Source organism: Salmo salar, chromosome ssa26 (genome assembly GCF_905237065.1).
Source record: "Salmo salar chromosome ssa26, Ssal_v3.1, whole genome shotgun sequence".
NCBI classification, from domain to species: Eukaryota; Metazoa; Chordata; class Actinopteri; order Salmoniformes; family Salmonidae; genus Salmo; species Salmo salar.
In genome coordinates this window covers 13,131,002-13,152,334 of record NC_059467.1, presented here as the reverse complement: position 1 = coordinate 13,152,334, position 21,333 = coordinate 13,131,002, and the positions used below count along the sequence as shown (strand labels likewise).

General features: G+C 43.0%; 1 protein-coding gene across 1 annotated transcript; it reads right to left on the bottom strand.

Annotated features, from left to right (window-relative positions):
- Positions 1 to 10,248: 10,248 nt before the first annotated feature.
- Positions 10,249 to 14,375, bottom strand: LOC106587304 (cytochrome b-c1 complex subunit Rieske, mitochondrial). Its single transcript, XM_014175561.2, has 2 exons — positions 14,068 to 14,375; positions 10,249 to 11,592 (listed from the first exon to the last, which is right to left on the bottom strand). Exons 1-2 carry the CDS (start codon positions 14,276 to 14,278, stop codon positions 10,982 to 10,984), a joined length of 822 nt encoding a protein of 273 aa, XP_014031036.1. The 5' UTR covers positions 14,279 to 14,375; the 3' UTR covers positions 10,249 to 10,981.
- Between the last annotated feature and the right edge of the window lie 6,958 nt (positions 14,376 to 21,333).

The window sequence follows — 21,333 nt, the reverse complement described above, 5'->3', positions numbered from 1 at the left end:
GCAGCCACTGAACAGAAGATGAATCTGGGAATCATAAAAACCAGATTGCCTCTGCCAGCATCCATACAGAGAAATATATTTGACCACACCACCGCTGCCATAGCAGATGTGCTAACCCCTAGCCTGTGCATCTGTCTGGCTCTTCCCCACCTCATCCTCCATATGACAGTCCTGTGCCCCGCTCCCTCCGAGATGAGAGCACAGCTGCTGTGACTCCCAGACAGCGGGCAGAGGTACATGTATGTCTCATCTACCCACCTGTCGCCTCGCTGGGGTGATTGATCACCTCCTCAAAGGGGGAGACCAGTGACATGAAGGTTTTAGCATGTCACTGGCATCGAAGCAGAAAAGTGTTGGCCCGAGCCTAGTGATCCGCTTCTACAAGGCCACATGGAGAAGGAAACACTATCTCTGAACCACGAACATCTCTGCCCTCAAGCCTGTCCGCTTTACAACCATGCAATTGTCTGTCATGAAAATGCTAATAGTCTTACAAAAGGCTGCCAATTCAAAACTTCCTCAGATGACAGATCTATGGCTAGATTAGTTTTCATTACAGTTTGTTTCCGGTCATGTTAGTTTGGGCAAATTTTCCATTTACAGTGCCTTCCGAAAGTATTCATATCCCTTGACTTTTTCCACACTTTGTTGTGTTACAAAGTGGGATTCAAATGGATTTAATTGTATTTTTTGTCAACGTTCTACACAAAATACTAATGAAAAATTCATGAAAAATAAAACACTAATACACAGTATCTTGATTATAAATTACTCAACCCCCTGAGTCAATACATGTTAGAATCACCTTTGGCAGTGAGTTTTTCTGAGTAGGTCTCTAAGAGCTTTGCACAGCTGTATTGTGCAACATTTGCCCTATGTTCTTTTCAAAATCATTCAAACTCTGTCAAATTGGCTGTTGATCATTGCTAGTCAACTATTTTCAGATCAAACTGTAACTCGGCAAATCAGGAACATTCACTGTCTTCTTGGTAAGCAACTCTAGTGTAGATAGAGTTGGCCTTGTGTGTTAGGTTATTGTCCTGCTGAAAGGTGAATTAATCTCCCAGTGTCTGGTGGAAAGCAGACTGAACCAGGTTTTCCTCTAGGATTTTGCCTGTGGTTAGCTCCATTACGTTTATTTTTTATCTTGAAAAACTCTCCAGTCCTTAACGATTACAAGCATACCATAACATGATATGGTACTCAGTAACGTGTTGTATTGGTTTTCCCCAAAAACAACACTGTATTCAGGACAAAAAGTTAATTGCTTTGACAATTTGTTTTTGCAGTATTACTTTATTTCCTTGTTGCAAACAGGGTGCATAATTTTGGATATTTTATTCTGTACAGGCTTCCTTCTTTTCACTATGTCAATTAGGTTAGTATTGTGGAGTAACTAGAATGTTGTTGATCTATCCTCAGTTATCTATCACAGCCATTAAATTCTATAACTCCGTAAAAGTCACCATTGGCCTCATGGTGAAATCCTAGAGCAGTTTCCTTTCTCTCCGACAACTGAATAAAGAAGGACACCTGCATCTTTGTAGTGACTGGGTGTATTGATACACCATCCAAAGTGTAATTAATAACTTCACCATGCTCAAAGGGATATTCAGTGTCTGCTTTAAAGAAAAATCACCCATCTACCAATTTGTGCCCTTTACCAATTGGAAAACCCTGGTCTTTGTGGTTGAGTCTGTGTTTGACATTCACTGCTCGACTGAGGGACCTTACAGATAATTAATTGTATGTGTGGTGTACAGAGATGAGGCAATCATTCAAACATCATGTTAAACACTATTATTGCACACAGAGTGAGTCCATAGAATTTAGTATGCTCCTGAACTTATTTAGGCATGCCATAACAAAGGGTTTGAACAGTTACTGACCCAAGACATTTCAGCTTTTCAGTTTTTATTCATTTGTAAACATTTCGAAAAACATAATTCCACTTTGACATTATGGGGTATTTTGTGTAGGCCAGTAACCAAAAAATCTCTATTTAATTCATTTTAAATTCAGACTGTAACACAGCAAAATGTAGATAAAGTCAAGGGGTGTGAATACTTTCTGAAGACACTGTATAAGGAACCATAGTTGTTTGAGCTTCCTTAGCAGGAAGGAGGGTTGAATAGCTTACTGTCATTTCAGTGATAGGGGTGTAATATGTTACTTCATTAGAGACATTTGTTGTGCGTGTTGGAGAGGAATAACTGCCTCTTGCGAAACATGCCCAGTGATACGCAAGTAGTATCCATTATTAAGTGCTTTCATTCAATTTGCTCAATGATGCAAAATATTTTACACATCACAATTCCATTAAAAAAAATGTATTTTCTATTGTCTCATATAAAACTAAATATTCAACATTTAATTTTTTATTTTTGTGAATTCAACACCTCTGAATAATTCAATGAATTGTCAAGAATGGGAATGTAATAGCCTTTTGCCTGGAGATGCATATTAGATATAATACAATGTCACATGAAACTTAGAAATACAAATATAGCAAGTTAAATGATTTGCACCAAAGAAAACAAGTGATAAACAACAATACAGATAAAAACAAACGGTGTGCAGGTGTGGTTGAAAGCCCAAGAGCTTACATGAAAACCACACCACAAGAAAAGCAATATACAATACATAAGTAGAAAAATAAAACAGGTTTGTTAAAACTGATAACAAAACATACTGATTAAGAATGTATAAATGAATTGATCAGTAATCACGAGAAAAACAAACAATATTTATTTTGTTTAAATGTGTGCATGAGTGTATGAGAGATCGCCTGTATGGAGGAGATTACGGAATAGTTTGGTTCATCAGGCTGACCCCCAGTCTTCACTTGAAGTTGTTGATACCTCTGTATCTGAGAGAGGATTGACTATGTGAAGTGCGGCAGTGGGGAGGGTGAAGGTTATCGCAGTGTCTTGTGTTATATAGATGGATTTCAGAATTAACCTGGAAGAATCCATTGAAGGGTTTTGGTGAACTGTCTGGGCGGTATGAGTATTTGTAGATGAATGTGCATAGTTGGCATATGTTAATGTTGTAAATAGAGAAGATAGAGTTTCTTAAACAAAGGTGCAGATGGAGACAGGTAATTAGAGTTGGGGGTTAGGCTTTGAAATGTATTTTGTATGATGAGTAATTTGTGAGACTGAAGAACTAATTTTATCTGCGTGAAATAGGCTTATTAGACTGGAATTCTTTTCTGCCTTTTTGGAAGAAATTAGCTTGCATAACTACACTTTAAAAAAGGAAAAAGCACTATTTCACTGGCAATACTGGCCTTTATTAAAACACTTCTATATCAAATCAAATGTTAGTGATACATTTATTACATCAAATTATTAATATTAAAGTGGCTAGAGATTTGAGTCAGTATGTTGGCAGCAGCCACTCAATGTTAGTGATGGCTGTTTAACAGTCTGATGGCCTTGAGATAGAAGCTGTTTTTCAGTCTCTCGGTCCCAGCTTTGATGCACCTGTACTGACCTCGCCTTCTCGATGATAGTGGGGTGAACAGGCAGTGGCTTGAGTGGTTATTGTCCTTGATGATCTTTTTGGCCTTCCTGTGACATCGGGGGATGTAGGTGACCTGGAGGGCAGGTAGTTTGCCTCCCAGTGATGTGTTGTACAGACCGCACTACCCTCTGGAGAGCCGTACGGTTGTGGGCGGAGCAGTTGCTGTACCAGGTGGTGATACAGCCCGACAGGATGCTCTCGATTGTGCATCATTTTTGGTGACAAGCCACATTTTTTCAGCCTCCTGAGGTTGAAGAGGCGCTGTTGCGTCTTCTTCATCACACTGTCTGTGTGGGTGGACCATTTCAGTTTGTCGATGATGTGTACGACGAGGAACTTAAAACTTTACACCTTCTCCACTACTGTCCCGTCTATGTGGATAGGGGGGTGCTCCCTCTGCTGTTTCCTGAAGTCCACGATCATTTCCTTTGTTTTGTTGATGTTGAGTGAGAGGTTATTTTCTTGACACCACACTCAAAGGGCCCTCACATCCTCCCTGTAGGCTGTCTCGTTGTTGTTGGTAATCAAGCCTACCAACTCAAACTTGATGATTGAGTTGGAGGCGTGCATGGCCACGCAGTCATGGGTGAACAGGGAGTACAGGAGAGGGTTGAGAACGCACCCTTGTGGGGCCCTAGTGTTGAGAATCAGCGGGGTGGAGATAATATTTCCTACCCTCACCACCTGGGGCGGCCCGTCAGAAAGTCCAGGACCCAGTTGCACAGGGCTGGGTCGAGACCCAGGGTCTCGAGCTTAATGACAAGTTTGGAGGGTTCTATGGTGTTAAATGCTGAGCTGTAGTCAATGAACAGCATTCTTACATAGGTATTCCTCTTGTCCAGATGGGTTAGGGCAGTGTGATTGCGATTGCGTTGTCTGTGGACCTATTGGGGCGGTAGGCAAATTGGAGTGGGTCTAGGGTATCAGGCAGGGTTGAGGTGATATGATCCTTGTCTAGTCTCTCAAAGCACTTCATGATGACAGAAGTGAGTGCTACAGGGCGATAGTCGTTTAGCTCAGTTACCTTAGCTTTCTTAGGGCCAGGAACAATGGTGGCCATCTTGAAGCATGTGGGCACAGCAGACGGGGATAGGGATTGATTCAATATGTCCGTAAACACACCAGCCAGCTGGTCTACACATGCTCTGAGTACGTGGCTAGGGATGCCGTCTGGGCCAGCAGCCTTGCGAGGGTTAACACGTTTAAACGTTTTACTCACGTTCGCCATGGTGAAGGAGAGCCCACAGGTTTTGGTAGCGGGCCGTGTCAGTGGCACTGTGTTGTTCTCAAAGCGAGCAAAGAAGTTGTTTAATTTGTCTGGTAGCAAGACGTTGGTGTCCGCAACGGGGCTGGTTATCTTTTTGTAATCTGAAATTGACTGTAGACCCTGCCACATACGTCTCATGTTTGAGCAATTGAATTGCGACTCTACTTTGTCTCTATACTGACGCTTAGCTTGTTTGATTGCCTTGCGGAGGGAATAGCTGCACTGTTTGTATTTGGTCATGTTTCCGGTCGCCTTGCCATGATTAAAAGCATTGGTTCGCGCTTTCAGTTTTGCGCAAATGCTGCCATCAATCAATGGTTTCTGGTTAGGGAAGGTTTTAATAGTCCCCGTGGGTACAACATTACTGATGCACTTGCTAATAAACTCGCTCACCGAGTCAGCATATACATCAATGTTGTTGTCTGAGGCTATCCGGAACATATCCCAGTCCACGTGATCGAAGCAATCTTGGAGCGTGGAGTCCGATTGGTCGAACCAGCGTTGAACAGACCTGAGCACGGGCATTTCCTGTTTTAGTTTCTGTCTGTAGGCTGGGAGCAACAAAATGGAGTTGTGGTCAGATTTGCCGAAAGGAGGGCGGGGAGGGCTTTGTTTGCGTCGTGGAAGTTAGAGTAGCAATGCTCCAGAATGCTGCCAGCTCGAGTCGCGCATTCGATATGCTGATAAAATTTAGGGAGCCGTTTTCAGATTAGCTTGGTTAAAAGCCCCAGCTACAATAAATGCAGCCCCAGGATATATGGTTTCCAGTTCACATAGAGTCCAGTGAAGTTATATCAGGGCCGTCGTGGTATCTGCTTGGGGGGGGGGTATATACACGGCTGTGACTATAATCGAAAATAATTATCTTGGTAGAAAATGCGATTGTAAGGAATTCTAGGTCAGGTAAACAAAAGGACATGAGTTCCTGTATGCTGTTATGAGTACACCACGAGTCGTTAATCATAAGGCATACACCCCTGCCCTTCTTCTAACCAGAGCGATGTTTGTTTCTGTCGGCGCGATGCGTGAAGAAACCGGGTGGCTGTACCGACTCTGATAACATATCCCGAGTGAGCCATGTTTCTGTGAAACAGAGAATGATACAATCTCTGTCTCTCTGGAAGGCAACCCTTGCTCGAATTTCGTCTACCTTGTTGTCAAGAGACATTGGTGACAAGTATACTCGGGAGCGGTGAGCGATGTGCCCGTCTACGGAGCCTGACCAGAAGACCGCTCCGTCTGCCCCTTCTGTGGCGCCGTTGTGTTGGGTCGCCAACTGGGATCAGATCCATTGTCCTGGGTGGTGGTCCGAACAAAGGATCCGCTTCGGGAAAGTCGTATTCCTGGTCGTAATGTTGGTACGTTGACGTTGCTCTTATATCCAATAGTTCTTCCCGGCTGTATGTAATAATACTTAAGATTTCCTGGGGTAACAATGTAAGAAATAATACATAAAAAACTAAATACTGCGTAGTTTCCTAAGAATGCAAAGCGAGGCGTCCATCTCTGTCGGCGCCATCTTGCTAACACCCACAACAAGGGATAATTCAGAATTCAAAGAGCACATGTTGCAGAATTCAAAGAGCACATGGTGGGTCCTGTGGCAAGTCCCATGGACAGCTCCACACCAACAGTCACAGACAGCACCATGAACAGCTCAGCAGCAAGAACCATGGACAGTGGTCCTTCTGAACTCCTTTGGCAAACCTTCAATGTGTCACCATTCCGTTCCAATGTTTACAATCGTAAGATTAGTGCAAAGTTCTTAAAATACATTAACTGAATACGTTGTTTATGGGCCGGAGAGAAAAGTAAGTTATATACTCCATGGCAGAAGCAGTTAATTGGAAATGCCAATTGCGATGAGTTCAAAGAAGTGTTAGTTACACTGATATAAACTACATTTAAGTGTCCTGCTGAGAGTCACGTCCCCATCACTCAAAGAGCAGTACTTCTTCGTCCCTAAGAGATAGAACTAAATGATGGAGGACAGTGATTGCTCATTCAACGTCGCTGTGCCCCTGTGTGTGACCCGGAGCAGTTCCCCTCTTCTGCACACTGAGAGGAGGATTCAGTTGTTGCTGTTGTTGTTGACTGACGGGATTAATGAGGCCATTTACACCCGCAGATCAGCAGCCGCTTGTGAGAGCATAAAAGGGTTTAGTGCATGAGGAGGAAAAATAAACTTATATTAGGCTTTATTATCCCGTCCCGACACGACAGCTCCCCACGCGCTCCGTTCTCACCGGAGAATCATTTTCATCTCAATTTGTGGCACCGTGTACCGCCGGGCGCCGGCACAGTCGCTTTATGAAACTCCAGCTGCAACCAACATGGCAGAGTTAGCTGAAAAGAGGAGATCAATTTCCTCTAATGATCTGACAGTTTCTATGTGATGTCTCAATTTACACTCATTCATTCAGATTGGTGAGGCTTTTTTTTCTAGAGTGAGTGAACAATTGCACATTCTCTACACTTCCCCCCACAGATATATCACACGCAAGCGCCCATACGCGCGCGCGCACACACACACACACACACACTTATAATATTCATAGCATTCAGTGTATTGGTAAGTTAAAGAAACCAGGCATTTCCCTTGTATTTTTTGTACTTCGGTAGTGGTGTATCACATACGGATGAGTGCATGACCACAATTCGAGAGACGAGTCAGGAGTAGCAGAGACATTGAATGTAGCTTACTGTCTGAAGAGATGAGTGTTCAGTCTGTGATGGGAAGATGGACATCAACTCAGTTGTCACGACTACGTAGAGGAAAGGTCATTCCACCATTGTTGGGTCATGAAAAGAGCTGTGACTGGGATGAGAGCAAGGATGGAAGTGCCAAGGTTCCAGCAGAGGCAGAGGAAAGTGGTCGAGCCAGGGTGGAAGGTCTGATCGCTGCCTGGCTGCAGGTAAAGGGCAGTTCCCCTCACTGCCCTAGGCCTGTAGGCAAGCAACAGGAACCGGTGGCACCATCTGAGCATATTCCGCTAGTAAGAGGAACAAAATGTAGAACACAGGCAAAGTAGCAGAGTAGCAGGCTGCCCAAGGTCTGAAATATGTTGCAAACTGCCACCAGGACCCAGTGAAAATAGTTGAGGAATGAAGTTAATCGCTCAAAATCGTTCACTGAGAGACAAAGCCCGAGATGACACGACAATGAAACATTTAAACACAGATTTAATGAAGTTTGAAATATTTTTTTACCAGCTATTTTCTATGGTCAAACTCCTTATCACTATGCAAAGTAATGCAAAACAAGTTCAAATGAATCACAAGATCCTAATAAATCTTTCATCATAATCTGATCACCCTAGAGACAAGTAGAGGATTAATATGTTAATTTGACACATCAGATTGAGGGAGAGTAAATCAGAGTTTGCAGCTAATTGTTACATTTTTCTGGTTCCATCATCGGTGAAGAAAAGCAAGATACCCTCTTCCTCTTCACTCTTTCAAGATGACTGCGCCAGCATCTGAGAGTTTTCAGACAAATGCTACATTAGATGCTTACACCATGCAGCTTTGGAGATGAATTCAAAGTAGTCTGCGAAAAAGGGACTTGCAAAGTAATATACAAACAGTATATTACCTCCTTTGTTTTACATGGATCTGAGCCAGGCCGAATATAATTATCCTAGCCAGCATCTTACGTGTTCCCTAGAATGGCTTTGAGAATGCAAGTGGTCAGCTGAATGAGGTAGCATGACAGCCTTTCAGATCAGCAGTCCATACACAAGCAGGAGTTCCATTATATAAAAAGGTGCATTAGAGAGCTTACAGACATGCTTTATAGCCTCACTACTGTTATTTTATTATTTTTATTTGTTATTTTTATTGTATTTTGCTTTGCTTTACTTATCTATTTTTACTTAACACATTTTTTGTAAAACTGCATTGTTAGTTAAGGGTTTGTAAGTAGGCATTTTACTGTTGTATTCAATGCTTTTGGATGTAACGAGTGCCACAGCAGGAGCAGGGAATCCAGCTCTGAAATGTCAAGAGTGACGTGGTGTCCTGACATCCGTGGTGATATAATCATATATCAATCACACCTGAAGGGCAAAGGCGCATCTGGCAGGCAGAGTTGACATGGCACCAGTGAGCAAGCCTGTGTCTGGCCGGGCAGGTGGCGTGTCAGACTATCAGGAACAGAGGTCACTCCAGGCAGCAAGGCAGAGTGAGGGCGTTGTACTGTGGCGAAAGCCATCCATAACAACAGTGTGAAGTTTAAGTTTTAGAATAAATAAACGTAATCTGAAACCTTATTGTGCAGAGGAATTCTTTCCCCCCCCCCCAGTTGACAGGGAATGCTATCTGAAAAGCTACAGCAGTTGCTTCTTTTCTCTATACAATTGGCCTAAAAATAGATGTTCCATTATTGTACTAATTAATATACATGATATGTAAATAAAGTGCATTCTACAAGTTGGCTTGGCTGGGAGCAATTATTTATTCTCCTCTGATCCTTTCAGCCTTGTAGCTCCACCCAGGAGAATATGCAATTTTGACCTAAAGACATGTTAGGCGTCTGTCAAAATACAGGGAAATCTGCTAAAAAATAAATAAATAAGGCATTGGTTAGAGGCCTCTACTTATATTATGTGAAAAGGTTGTCAAGAAGCTCTCCCAGCAATGTGGCTGCTTTCGAGAGAACAACATCCAGCAACACTACTCATTTGGAATTCTGACAATTTGATATAGCCTTCTCCCTAACATAAGTTTTACCAACCAATCAGCTGCATGAATGCCAGTGGGGAATTCTGTGTCAATGTCACACACAAAACCTGTTTCATTGGACAATATACAGTACAAAGCAATTTACAACCAATATCATGTGTAGTTATGAGACTTTGTGGAATTCCAAGTGGGACATTTCTTCAGGGCTGAACCCGAAACAGTAACAGGTCATGTCAATCCTATTTACTGAACACGTATTATAAGGAATCCATTGGGATAAAATAAATACGCACACAGGCAGTTATGCATAGCTTGTCTCTGTGGCCCCGGAGAGAGAAAGACAAACACTTTATTATTAGCTAGTTATTAGTCAATGAAGCGTGGGAATGCCAGGCGGGTTGGCAGCCATTTCCCTCCTAATCACCAGAGCTCGCAGTCAAGAGACCACCTCAGAGAGCAGTCTTCTCTTCATACCAGACTATGACACACCTCGAGCGGTTATACTTAACCATGACCAGCCAATGTCAACTATTCATTTATAGGAACTAAACCAGACTGTAGTTTTGACGTGCAGGTAAAATCAAATGAGGGTTCATGTTATTAACCCAAACTGATAGCTAAATGAAATGTACTCGCAAATCTGAGGTTTGCTTTAGCAGGTGCATCAGAAATGTTCAAATGACATTCAGACTATAGAAGAAGCTGCTGTGTACTGCACTTGCAACCCAGCATGAGCTGCAAGCTGTAAATAGCACACAAAAGGAGGAGGATTTTCTGTGAAACATTTATTAGCTTAACATGAGTATACATTTGTACATAACTCTGTATGCAGATGGATAGCTCATTAATAGAGAAGTGTAATCTGACGGTTCTGTTGCATTAGCATCGATTTAAACACTCAATGCCTTTGTCAGCACCCACTGACCCCCTTTCTGTCTGGTATAGAATGTTGTAATGTTAATCTGTGTGACCACCACCAAAGCAAAACAGTGATATTGATAAGAAAATATACAACCTTATGCAATATTGCCATTAAACAACTGAACCTGGCACTCTAAATCATCCCAACAATATGCAAGATCTTGGACATCTCTGAAACTGAACATAAAGCCATCATTCATGACATTAACCCTTGAGAATCACCTTCGAACACAATTGTAGGCAACTGTCTGTTAGCAGGTGTACGTTTTTGATTGAGCAGCAAAATCTTGGTCAATCCCCTTGTACCTGCACTATTAAAACATCATTATTAGTAGGCTATTCCATGTTAAGAAAGGCAAAAGACTCCCGACTACTCATTTACAACCCAGGTCGTATTTTGGTACAATATAGGATTTAGCTGAGATTGGGTAAATAAATAACATGAGAGGTTTTCAATCAGATAAAATGTACATTTATTACTTACAATAATTTATACCACCCTGAAACAGAGGTTGTGCCTGCTAATGGATGGAATAATGAGCCAGACAGAAACATACTGATCTGTGATCTCAGTCTAAAAATTTAGCCTACAATTACTGTGTCCTCATCTGGGAACTCATAGTAGGGCACCTCAAGGTTGAGTGGGGCTGGGCCTTTCCTGATGCGGCCAGAGGCATCGTAGTGAGAGCCATGGCAGGGGCAGTAGTATCCGCCATAGTCACCAGCATTGGCGATGGGTACACAGCCCAGGTGGGTGCACACGCCAATGACAATGATCCATTTTGGGTTGGCGACGCGGTCCTTGTCGTGCTGGGGGTCACGTAGCTCGGCCATATCCACAGCTTCCTCGGCGGCGATCTCTTTCTCAGACCGGTGGCGGATGAACAGAGGCTTGCCCCTCCACTTGAAGGTCATATTCTTTCCCTCTGGGATCTCTCCCAGCTTGACCTCGATCTTGGACATGGCCAGGACATCAGCTGAGGCACTCATGGAAGAGATAAACTGTGTGGCCACGGTCTTGGCTGTGTAGACACCAACCACGGCTGTGGCCCCAGTGACAAGGTAGGAGAAGGTTTTCCTGGACTCGCTGCTCTCCTGAGAAGATTTCTTGGGGTCAATCAACTCAGGCCGACGGTAATCAGAGAAATCTGGCACCTTGATGTCAGTGTGAGCGAATCGGACTGTAGCTTTTGCTGAAAAATAAAACAAGTCCATTAGATAAACAATCAAAACAGTATTAAGAGATAGACAATGGCATGTGATAGGAAAGTACCAGAGGGCACATTATAGAAGCCGATGCATCCAAGACAATAGCTAGTTAGTTAGCAAATTAATGATCAGATTGTTTGAAAATGAAGTTTAAATACAAAGTAGCTAGCTAGCAAGATTTCTAATAGTTAGCTAGCCCATCAGCTGAGGAGTATTCATTACGTCTTGCAATGGAAAACCGTTTAAGAATCAAACGCAATGATTACCTTCCTGAATTTGTCCAATATAAACTCTTGTTTTGTTGTAAAATGTTTTGCAACAAAATCTGCCTAATGAACACACCCTTGACCTACATGTTAGCTACCAACTCCCTAGCTAAAATGTAAGGTTAAACTAGTGACCAAGAAAACACTCCTCACTCTAGCCAGCAGAATCCGACCCTACCATTACACTGAGCTGCATTGGGGTCAGAATGCAAACATGGTTACATTATGACACTGGAGACGGCACAAGATATGGGTCCATGTACCTCAATGTATGGATGGGATATGCCACTGTACTCAATTTTACCTTAATCTACACCGATACATCTCAAATCAAATTTTAATTGTCACATGCTCCGAATACAACAGGTAATTTCACCTTACAGTGAAATGCTTACTTACTTTTTTCTTAATTTAAGAGCTTGTAAGATATAAGAAAAACAAATAATTAAAGAGAAGCAGGGGGTACCGGTACAGAGTCAATGTGTCAATGTGCAGGGGCACCGGTGTCAAGTAATTGAGAATTATGTAAATGCATGTTGGGTTGTTAAAGTGGCTATGCATAGATGATAACAGAGAGTAGCAGCGTGGGGGCAAATAGTCTAGGTAACAATTTTATTAGCTGTTCAGGAGTCTTATGGCTTCGGGGTAGAAGCTGTTTAGAAGCCTCTTGGACCTAGACTTGGCGCTCCGGTACCGCCTGCCGTGCGGTAGCAGAGAGAACAGTCTATGACTAGGGTGGCTGGAGTCTGCCGATTTTTAGGGCCTTCCTTTGACACTGCTTGGTATAGAGGTCCTGGATGGCAGGAAGCTTGGCCCTGGTGATGTACTGGGCCGTACGCACTACCCTCTGCAGTGCTTTGCGGTTGGAGGCCGAGCAGTTGCCATACCAGGTAGTGATGCAACCCGTCAGGATGCTCTCGATGGTGCAGCTGTAAAATCTTTTGAGGATATGAGGACCCATGCCAAATCTTTTCAGTCTCCTGAGGGGGAATAGGTTTGAAATACTGTTTGTTTTCCCGGAAAACTGCCATTTCGTCCTCATGCTAGCTAGGAGTAGCCATTGTGGAATTGCACATCCCTTTGAACAACAAAATAAGCTGATTGGTTGACTGCCATTGCAAACTGGCTGCAGTGGCTACTGCTAGCTAGCATGAGGACAAAAAGGGCAGTTTTCTGGGAAAATGAGCAGTATTTCAACCTTCTCGATTCATCAGTGTGGATTAAGGTAACGTTTGGAGTGCAGTTGCATATCCCATCACTGCATAGAGGTAAGCTTTCTGACCCATATTGCACGCCAGCTCCATGGCGTCTTAATATATCAATGATTGCATTCTGACCCCAGTGTAGCTAAGTGTAGACAAGTGTAACGGTAGGGTCAGAATCTGCTGACTATCATCACTAAGACCCACCTGTATGGGTTATGTAATGTTATTGTAACTAGAATGATCAAAATATGACGTTACTACACATCAGTAAAGGTAGCAGCTAGCTAGTCAGGTTGACCCCAGACTCCAGTCACATAGTTTCTTTAACACAAAGGCGCAACATCGCGAGACTTCCGGGAACGTTAGCAAAACAGACCAAGCAGTCCAGGCAAAGTCAATGAGATAAGTGTTATACTCAATGACGTATTTCTGCGCATGAGTTTAGCTAGGTAACGTCGACATTGCATCGCCTATAAGCATGATAAGGGATTTCTATTAGAGAAGCAGTTTCTGCCTATCTTCAAACTGTACTGTCTTTGTGCCCCATACTGCAGTGCTGCTCCTCCTGCTAGTTAAAATGTCTTAGCCTCGTTCATCATGGGCATCCCACTTACTTAGCTAACTAACTAGATAATTGTTAAAATATTATTATACCCAATCGATATGTGAAATTAATTGTACTTCTACCCAACATGTTGTTTGTGGTTGTTGGTTCAAACCGTTTGGTCTTGACCTCGCAGTCAGCTACCTTATTTAGCTAGTTAACTCGCCGGTTGGCTAGGCCGATGCACTCTACACAGCTAACATTAGCGAGCTAATGAACACTAGGCTAAACTATGAAACTATCCTCAGATTCTACAGCATATCAATTGGACTTTAGTAAAATACAACAGCACGTCCTAACATCGTATGTCAATGACTCTTCAACAAGTAAAACAAACAACCCGATTACTAACAGCCCTGAGATACTGCTAGCTTAGCTACTTACCATTTATGCTAACTGATACTGCAGGCCCAGTCTTTGGACTCTGACCGTTCAGGGACTCGCGGGTAAGGAAAGGTTTCTTCGTGTCTACCAACACTTTCTCTCCTTTTACAACCACCCCTGGAATAAGGGCTTTGAGGGGTCCAGCAACTGCATAGTTTGTAGCCTGCAAGTATGGGGAAAATGCCCCCGAACGAGCGGCAAGGGACATCATCTTTTTAGCGAGAGAGGCTCCTTGCAATGCTAGCTAGCTACGACCTTGCCTAGATTGTGCAAGGGGAACAAGCGCTGGTTGGTTACGCAACACGTCAGGTGACGAAATTACGTATATTGGAAGGGTTACCTTTTCTACTGTGATGAGCAATATCTAATCCATTCTTCTCTTAGGGAATTCTTATCTGCTGAAAATACTTAGGACTTTTCTGACACTAAATTGTTTTATGTGTTTTGTTTTACGCTTGTAAATGTTTTTGCTCAAGTTCGAGATAACCAATCATAATTTGCATAAACTTATTCCCTGCTTTGATAGCTGGGGCGGGCCTAGTGGTTAGAGCGTTGGACCAGTATGAAAGCGTGGTGGATCGAATCCCCGAGCTGACAAGGTAAAAAATCTGTCGTTCTGCCCCTGAACAAGGCAGTTATCGCACTGTTGGCCGTCATTGTAAATAAGAATGTGTTCTTAAATTACTTGCCTAGTTAAATTAAATGTACATTTAAATATCACATTAGGACTTACATTTAATAATTATCCTCATCATGCAGAAAAATACTAAACATTATGCATAGCTGCTATTTGTTTAACGGTTCTACATTGACTTCATAGGTGGTGACACATAGATTTTCAAAATATATCTTTGTCCAAATGTAGTCCCCTGTCATGCATTTTTTTACATTTAATTTTTATTTATTTCACCTTTATTTAACCAGGTAGGCCAGTTGAGAACAAGTTCTCATTTACAACTGCAACCTGGGCAAGATAAAGCAAAGCAGTGCGGCAAAAACAACAACACAGAGTTACACATAAACAAATGTACAGTCATTAATGCAATAGAAAAATCTATGTACAGTGTGTGCAAATGTAGGAGAGTAAGGAGGTAAGGCAATAAATAGGCCATAGAAGCGAAATTATTACAATTTAGAATTAACACTGGAGTGATAGATGTGCAGATGATGATGTGCAAGTAGAGATACTGGGGTGCAAAAGAGCAAGAGGATAAGTAACAATATGGGGATGAGGTAGTTAGGTGTGCTCTGACAGCTTTTAAAAGCTGTCAGAGCTTAAAATAGCTTTTCGGTGAAAGCACATTTTGCAATATTCTGAGTAGATAGCCCGGCATCACAGGGCTAGCTATTTAGACACCCACCAAGTTTAGCCCTCACCAAAGTCAGATTTACTATAAGAAAAATGTTATTACCTTTGCTGTTCTTCGTCAGAATGCACTCCCAGGACTTCTACTTCAATAACAAATGTTGGTTTGGTTCAAAATAATCCATAGTTATATCCAAATAGCGGCGTTTTGTTCGTGCGTTCAAGACACTTTCCGAAAGGGTAAAGAAGGGTGGGTTTAGAGTGCCCGACGCGTTTCGTGACCCAAAAAAATCTAAATATTCCATTACCGTACTTCGAAGCATGTCAACCGCTGTTTAAAATCAATTTTTATGCAATTTTTCTCGTAAAAAAGCGATAATATTCCGACCGGGAAACCGTGTTTTAGTACAAAGAGAGAGAAAATAAAAACATGGGGTCGCCTCGTGCACGCGCCTCAGTCTCATTGTCCTCTGATAGACCACTTACCAAAGGCGCTAATGTTTTTCAGCCAGGGGCTGCCTCGACATCATTCAGCTTTTTCCCAGGTTCTGAGAGCCTATGGGAGCCGTAGGAAGTGTCACGTTACAGCAAAGATCCTAAGTTTTCAATAAAAAGAGTCAAGAAGCCCAAGGAATGGTCAGAGAGGGCACTTCCTGTAAGGAATCTTTTTTGCCTGCCATATGAGTTCTGTTATACTCACAGACACCATTCAAACAGTTTTAGAAACTTTAGGGTGTTTTCTATCCAAAGCCAATAATTATATGCATATTCTAGTTTCTGGGCAGTAGTAATAACCAGATTAAATCGGGTACGTTTTTTATCCAGCCGTGCAAATACTGCCCCCTACCCTCAACAGGTTAAAGTTAGAGAGGGAGATATAAGACTCCAGCTTCAGTGATTTTTGTAATTAGTTCCAGTCATTGGCAGCAAAGAACTGGAAGGAAAGGTGGCCTAAGTAAGTTGGCTTTGGGGATAACCAGTGAAATATACCTGCTGCAGTGCGTGCTATGGGTGGGTGTTGCTATGGTGACCAGTGAGCTGAGATAAGATGGGGCTTTACCTAGCAAAGACTTATAGATCACCTGGAGCAACGAATATGTAGTGAGGGCCAGCCAACGAGAGCATACAGGTCGCAGTGGTGGGGTAGTATATGGGGCTTTGGTGACAAAACAGATGACACTGTGATAGACTACATCCAGTTTGCTGAGTAGAGTGTTGGAGGCTATTTTGTAAATGACATCGCCGAAGTCAAGGATCAGTAGGATAGTCAGTTTTACGAGGGTATGTTTGGCAGCATGAGTGAAGGATGCTTTGTTGTGAAATAGGAAGATGATTCTAGCTGTTATTTTGGATTGGAGATGCTTAATGTGAGTCTGGAAGGAGAGTTTACAGTCTAACCAGACACCTAGGTATTTGTAGTTGTCCACATATTCTAAGTCAGAACCGTCCGTGGTAGTGATGCTAGTCGGGCAGGAGGGTGCGGGCAGCAATCGGTTGAAGCGCATGGACTTAGTTTTACTAGCATTTAAAAGCAGTTGGAGGCCACGGAAGGAGTGTTGTATGGCATTGAAGCTCGTTTGGAGGTTTGTTAGCACAGTGCCCAAAGAAGGGCCAGAAGTATACAGAATGGTGTCATCTGCGTAGAGGTGGATCAGAGAATCACCATCAGCAAGAGCGACATCATTGATATACACAGAAAAAAGAGTCAGCCCGAGAAAAGAACCCTGTGGGACCCCCATAGAGACTGCCAGAGGTCCGGACAACAGGCCTATCCGATTTGACACACTGAACTCTATCTGAGAAGTAGTTGGTGAACCAGGCGAGGCAGTCACTTGAGAAGCCAAGGCTATTGAGTCTGCCGATAAGAATGTGGTGATTGACAGAGTCGAAAGCCTTGGCCAGGTCGATGAAGACGGCTGCACAGTAGTCTTTTATCGATGCCGGTTATGATATCGTTTAGGACCTTGAGCGTGGCTGAGGTGCACCCATGACCAGCTCGGAAACCAGATTGCATAGTGGAGAAGGTACGGTGGGATTTGAAATGGTCGGTTATCTGTTTGTTAACTTTGTTTTTGAAGATTTTTGAAAGGCAGGACATGATGGATATAGGTCTATAACAGTTTGGGTTTAGAGTGTCTCCCCCTTTGAAGAGGGGTATGACCGCGGCGGCTTTCCAATCTTCAGGGATCTCAGACGATATTCGGAAGAGAGGTTGAATAGGCTAGTAATAGGGGTTGCAACAATTTCGGCAGATCATTTTAGAAAGAGATGGTCCATATTGTCTAGCCCAGCTGATTTGTAGGGATCCAGATTTTGCAGCACTTTCAGAACATCAGCTGTCTGGATTTGGGTGAAGGAGGAGCTGGGGGGGGGGGGCTTGGGCAAGTTGCTGCAGGGGGTGCTGAGATGTTGGCTGGGGTAGGGGTAGCCAGGTGGAAAGCATGGCCAGCTGTGGAAAAATGCTTATTGAAATGATAGATTATTGTAGATTTATCGGTGGTGACAGTGTTTTCTGTCCTCAGTGCAGTGGGCAGCTGGGAGGAGGTGCTCTTATTCTCCATGGACTTTACAGTGTCCCAAAACCTTTGGGAATTACTGCTACAGGATGCAATTTTCTGTTTGAAAAAGCTAGCCTTAGCTTTCCTAACTGACTGAGTATATTGGTTCCTGACTTCCCTGAAAGTTGCATATCGCGGGGGGCTATTCGATGCTAATGCAGAAGGCCACAGGATGTTTTTGTGCTGGTCAAGGGCAGTCAAGTCTGGGGTGAACCAAGGCTTTATCTGTTCTTAATTCTACATTTTTTGAATGGGCATGCTTATTTAAGATGGTGAGGAAAGCACTTTTAAAGAGCAACCAGGCATCCTCTACTGACGGATGAGGTCAATATCCTTCCAGGATACCCGGGCCAGGTCGATTAGAAAAGCCTGCTTGCTGAAGTGTTTTAGGGAGCGTTTGACAGTGATGACGGGTGGTCGTTTGACCCACAGACCCATTTTGCACGCAGGCAATGAGGCAGTGATCGCTGAGATCCTGGTTGAAGACAGCAGAGGTGTATTTGGAGGGCAAGTTGGTCAGGATGATATCTATGAGGGTGCCCATGGTTATGGATTTAGGGTTGTACCTGGTAGGTTCCTTGATAATTTGTGTGAGATTGAGGGCATCTAGTTTAGATTGTAGGACGGCCGGGGTGATAAGCACATCCCAGTTTAGGTCACCTAACAATACGAAATCTGAAGATAGATGAAGGGGGTCTATAACAAGCAGCAACGGTGAGAGACTTGTTTCTGGAAAGGTGGATTTTTAATAGTAGAAGCTCTAATTGTTTGGGCACAGACCTGGATAGTATGACAGAACTCTGTCAGGCTATATCTGCAGTAGATTGCAACTCCACCCCCTTTGGCAGTTCTGTCTTGTCGGAAAACGTTATAGTTAGGAATGGAAATTTTTGGATTTTGGACTTTTACGGTTACATAAGTCAACAAATGAGAGCTCCTGGGGAATGGGAGTGGTGCTGGGGCTGCAGGGCCTGGATTAACCTCTATATCACCAGAGGAACAGAGGTGGAGTAGGGTAAGGGTACGGCTAATGGCTATAAGAACTGGTCGTCTAGTGCGTTCGGAACAGAGAGTAAAAGGAGCAGATTTCTGGATGTGGAAGAATAGATTCAAGGCATAATGTACAGACAATGGTATGGTAGGATGCGAGTACAGTGGAGGTAAACCTATGCATTGAGTGACGATGAGAGGTTTTGTCTCTTGAGGCACCATTTAAGCCAGGTGGGGTCACCGCATGTGTGGGGGTGGAACAAAAGGGCTAGCTCAGGCATGAGCAGGGCTGGAGCCTCTACAGTGAAATAAGACAATAATCACTAACCAAAACAGCATTTGACAAGGCATATTGACATTAGGGAGAGGCATGTGTAGCCGAGTGATCATAGGATCCAGTGAGTAGCTCGGCGAGCTGGAGACACAGCGATTCAGGCAGCTTGCGGGCCGGGGCTAGCAGATTGAAGCATTGAAGGTACCTAAACTAGGTAGCTAGCTAGCTTTCTTGCAATGATTGAGTCTAACATTTAAACATAACTAGTAACATGACTTTGTAACCATGCTGTGTCACTTTTGATTCTAAATTGCAGATTCATAACTAGCCCAAGATGTACTGTTAAGGCGCGTCAGGACTGTTGTACACATTGGCCGCGACATCGTCAATACTTTAATTAATAACCCAAGAGACACTCCTCTTGGGTGAAGGAGAGATAATGCATAACTGAAGGGCACAAATACATTTCTTAAATATCTCTTGGAGGGCCAAAAAATAAATTAACAGCGGACAACCATTTTTACCTGGTCAAAAACCTCCACATCCTTCTCAGTCCGTGCCTGAAGGTGATCCTCGAAAGTGTTCTGATCTGGTTAGACAACTTCCACCACATCAGTTGGGGTTTCAGTGATCTGAAAGTACGTTATACAAAAATAGCCATAGACAAACAACACTAAATCGATGACAAATGAAAAAAAGTACAGTATATGCAATAATTGTATATACAATTGAATTGTTTACCTCAGTCAACAGCTGCGGCTCACGTCCGTACTCAGTGGAGGCCTGGATGCTGTTATTGTGTGCAAAGAGAATTACCTTCAGGTTGGTTTCCCACCCTTCCTGGTACCAATCAAGGGTCTGGTTAGTCCAAATGTGGAGGAGGGGTTAGGAAAGTGATATCTATTGACAATGTAAGATATTGAAATATGTCTGATTATTTACCATGGAAAAACAAAAACAAATTGTAAAATATAAATAAAACAAACCATTGGTGACAGAATATATCCTATGACATCCGTACCTTGTTCCAGCGTTCATGACCTCGGTCACTCAAGATGACCACAAGAGAACCATGGGTGTAGAAGATGTCCATCATCTCGTTGGAGGTGGCCTCGCCAGTCTCGTCATGATGGGTATCATACAAAACAAAAATCTATTTTTGGTTCCAAGCACCCTTTTTAATGGGTTATAGAAGGGAATTTAGAGTTAAGCACATACTCTTCCTTTACTGACCTTAATGGGTATTGCCTCCATCCACTTGGTAAAGTGATCGGTCACCGTTGCCATTCCTGGATTTCGTGAGGGGTCCGATGAGGTCCACCCCTAACATTTAAAGTGTTAGAGATAAGATGACTTTATTCTTACCCGTATCATACAGAATGCAGATTTTCATATTTTTAAGGATACTGACACACACATGTTCTATAATAATGAAATCTGCTGTGGTCAAATAATGCAACCATTACAAAACAACTTATCAGGGCAAAATTTGAATTTAGACACTTACTGATCATGTGCCTCGATGAAATAACTTTAACGGGCGCCACAACTTCAGCGCCACGGCCTTCGCCTTCTCAAACTTCTGGCAGGCTAGACAGGGTACTGACTAAGAAAAAAGTAACAAATTGAAACATTGTGTGCTGTCTGATATAACATTCATTGAAGTCATAATAATTTCAGATCTAATAGAATGTGATTGATAAACAAAAGGTTATTTCAATTGCCCAGCTGACCACCTCCTTGACAATTCCCCGTCAGAAGAAGCGTAGGTTGATTTTTTGCAATCTTGCGCTTCACCCCGAAATGGCCAACATGCATCTCGGTCTGCACGGCCTCCTAGTCCTCCTTAGTAAAAATCTCCCTCCTATGTGGCTGGCCATCCTTCCCCCGTATGATTGCATAACAAGAGAAGAGTTGTTGAAATACTCAAGTCTAAGGACATTTGCACTGCTGTCTTTCTCTCTCTCTGTTTCTCCCTGTCTGTCTTCCACTCTCTTCCCACCTCTCTCTCCCTCTCTCAATTCCATCCTTTCTTTCTCACTTCCTTCCTTCCTCCCCCCCCCCCTCTCTCTCTGTGTCAGTCTAGTGAAGACACCTAGTTCAGGGTATTTGGAATTACCATAATTGCTTACACCTAT